The 2,500-nt window shown below is 38.2% G+C and overlaps 1 protein-coding gene across 1 annotated transcript in view; it reads right to left on the reverse strand.

Annotated features, from left to right (window-relative positions):
* Nucleotides 1-2,500, reverse strand: part of LOC122257003 (rotatin) — a 29,658-nt gene that overhangs the window by 22,469 nt on the left and 4,689 nt on the right. Inside the window, exon 8 of the mRNA XM_086530330.1 lies at nt 2,308-2,475. Coding sequence (XP_086386456.1) covers nt 2,308-2,475 — 168 coding nt within the window. The remainder of the gene's footprint in view (nt 1-2,307; nt 2,476-2,500) is intronic.

Below are 2,500 nucleotides of genomic sequence, written 5' to 3' on the forward strand. Positions count from 1 at the left end.
TTTTGTGTGTTTTACTATGACAGGCTCTATCAGTGCTGCAGTTGACTAAAATTCTAGTATATTATCCATATTAGCTCATTATTTTTTTTATACTCAATGTGATAGAAGTATTTCTGTTTTATGGGAGGACTAAAGGCAACTTTATTTTTTCGTATTTTTGTGCTGTCATGAACGAATACGAAACATATAACCACCTACAATAAATATAACAACAAGAGGTAGGGAAGAGGAATGAAACCTGTGCTTATGACTGTGAGTGCCACAGTGAAAGGCATCCATATTGGCACAGGAGCACATTTTAGACACTGGGTATGGATTGAGTCACCTTCCTCTTCTCGTTCTGCCTGCACATCCTTCATCGGCGGTACTTTAGAGCAAGGGTTCATCAACTTAGTGTGTGCCATCGCTCTATAGAGACAGTGCTTGCTAGAGACCGTGGATGGGTGCCATTCAAGGCTCTCTCACCTGCTGGTGCTAGGAAAAAGTGGTGCCATCTAGGTTTTGGACGTTAAGCTTGCACGATATTACGGTAATTATAGTAATTAGGACTGCAGTAGCCATCATCACTCATTCCTTTTTCATAGCAAAATAAAATAGCACAGTGATCCAAAATCCCCGAACGTCATGTACGTCATGACGCCCGTCGTCAGGCCAAAGCTCCTACGTCATGTATGTCATGACACCCGTACGCAATGGGTTAATAAATCTAAAATGAAAATACATAAAATTTCCCTACACTCTGAATGAAAAGGTATGAATAAGAACAAAAATATTCCAAAAAAGATATCTCTGAATATAAACAAACATGTCAAAAACATGATCACAATTACTATAGCTGCACTATAATTTTAGGAGAAACAGGTATCATTATTAGATAAATTTAATTCAGGTATGGGAGACCATATACAACAACAACTACAATAAGACTGTGATTCATTTCACTTTCTATAATGTCACATCCCAATTACCTTTTGGTAGATATTTTTATCAATATCATCAGCCTTATAGTCCCACTATAAGGCTATTCTCTTGGAATGATCTCATTTTACATCTGAGGACTCCCTTGTTTGGGGTTTGAGCTGTACCCCTGCAGGATTTAATACTAACATTATATTGGAAGCATTATAATTGTAATTTCACATTCAACCCATTGCGAATGGGTGTCATGACATACATGACACAGGAGCTTTGGCCTAACGACGGGTGTCATGAAGTACATGACATTCAGGGATTTGGGATTACTGTGCTATTTTATTGTGCCATGAGTAAGGAGTGAGTGATGATGACAATTGCAGTCATAATTACTATAATTACTGTAATAATAAGCAAACCTAACATCCAAAACCTAGATGGTACCACTTTCTTCTAGCACTAGAAGGAGAGAGAGCGTTGAACAACCCCCATCCACGGACTCTAGCAAGCGCTATCTTTATAGAATGGTGGCACACCGCAAGTCACCAACCTCTTGCTCTAAATTACCACTGATGAAGGATGTGCAGGCAGTATGAGAGGAGGAAGGTGACTCAAACCATGCCCAGCATCTAAAATATGCTCTTGTGCCAATAGGGATGCCTTTTAATATGGCACTCACAGTCCTAGCATAGGTTTCCTTCCTCTTCCCTACCTCTTCATGTTAGCTTCATTGTAGACAGTTATATGTTTTGCATTTATTCATGACAGTGCACAAATATGAAAAAATAAAGTTGCTTTTTGTCCTCCCATAAAACGGCAATACTTCTATCACACTGGGTATCACACTGGGTTTTAAGAAAATAATGAGCTGGTATGGATCCTACATAAGTCTCTAAACACAATAAAACACACAAAAATTAAAACAAAATGGCTCTAGTTTTACCATGAGTAACTGAAAGAGAGTGGAAAGTCTAAGTATGTTGTGTGAAGCTGCCTTACTCTGAAATCAAATCCATCCTGGAGGCTGGCCAAGCGTATCTTTCCACTCATCTGCAATGGGTTAAGGACACTATTCTCGCATTTTCCTATCTATACCTTTGGATGGTCTTCAGCAGATCCTCAAAGAATGATTTTTAAAAAAGTTTTGAAAGTTGCCTTGCAAAATTTCAAATTGTAGGAATAGGGGAATAATGAAAATAGTATCACTAAATAATTACAGTTAAATATGATAAAAAGCAGTTGCAGAAACATGAAAATATACATAGAGATAAGATATGTCCATTGTACTGAAACATCAAAAACAAACAAAATTAAGCCACAAATGCAGAAGCGATGTAAATATGCTAAAGCCACTTAGGAGCTACTTCATATCTCAAAAACCTGATCAATACCTACATGTACAATACTGTCCAAGGAACCACTCCAATCCTGTCCATCTCCCTTGTGTCTTATATTAACATCTGCTCTTCCTACATTCTCTGAATGATCTAAAGATGAGCAACAGCTGCCTCTCGTCATGTCCGTGCACGGGGTCGCCATGCCTGATGATGTTGGGGTCATGTTCTGTTTATATTAGAATATTTATGAG

The sequence above is a fragment of the Penaeus japonicus genome, unplaced genomic scaffold (assembly GCF_977035675.1).
Source record: "Penaeus japonicus unplaced genomic scaffold, GWHDUDI00000001_assembly GWHDUDI00000033, whole genome shotgun sequence".
NCBI classification, from domain to species: Eukaryota; Metazoa; Arthropoda; class Malacostraca; order Decapoda; family Penaeidae; genus Penaeus; species Penaeus japonicus.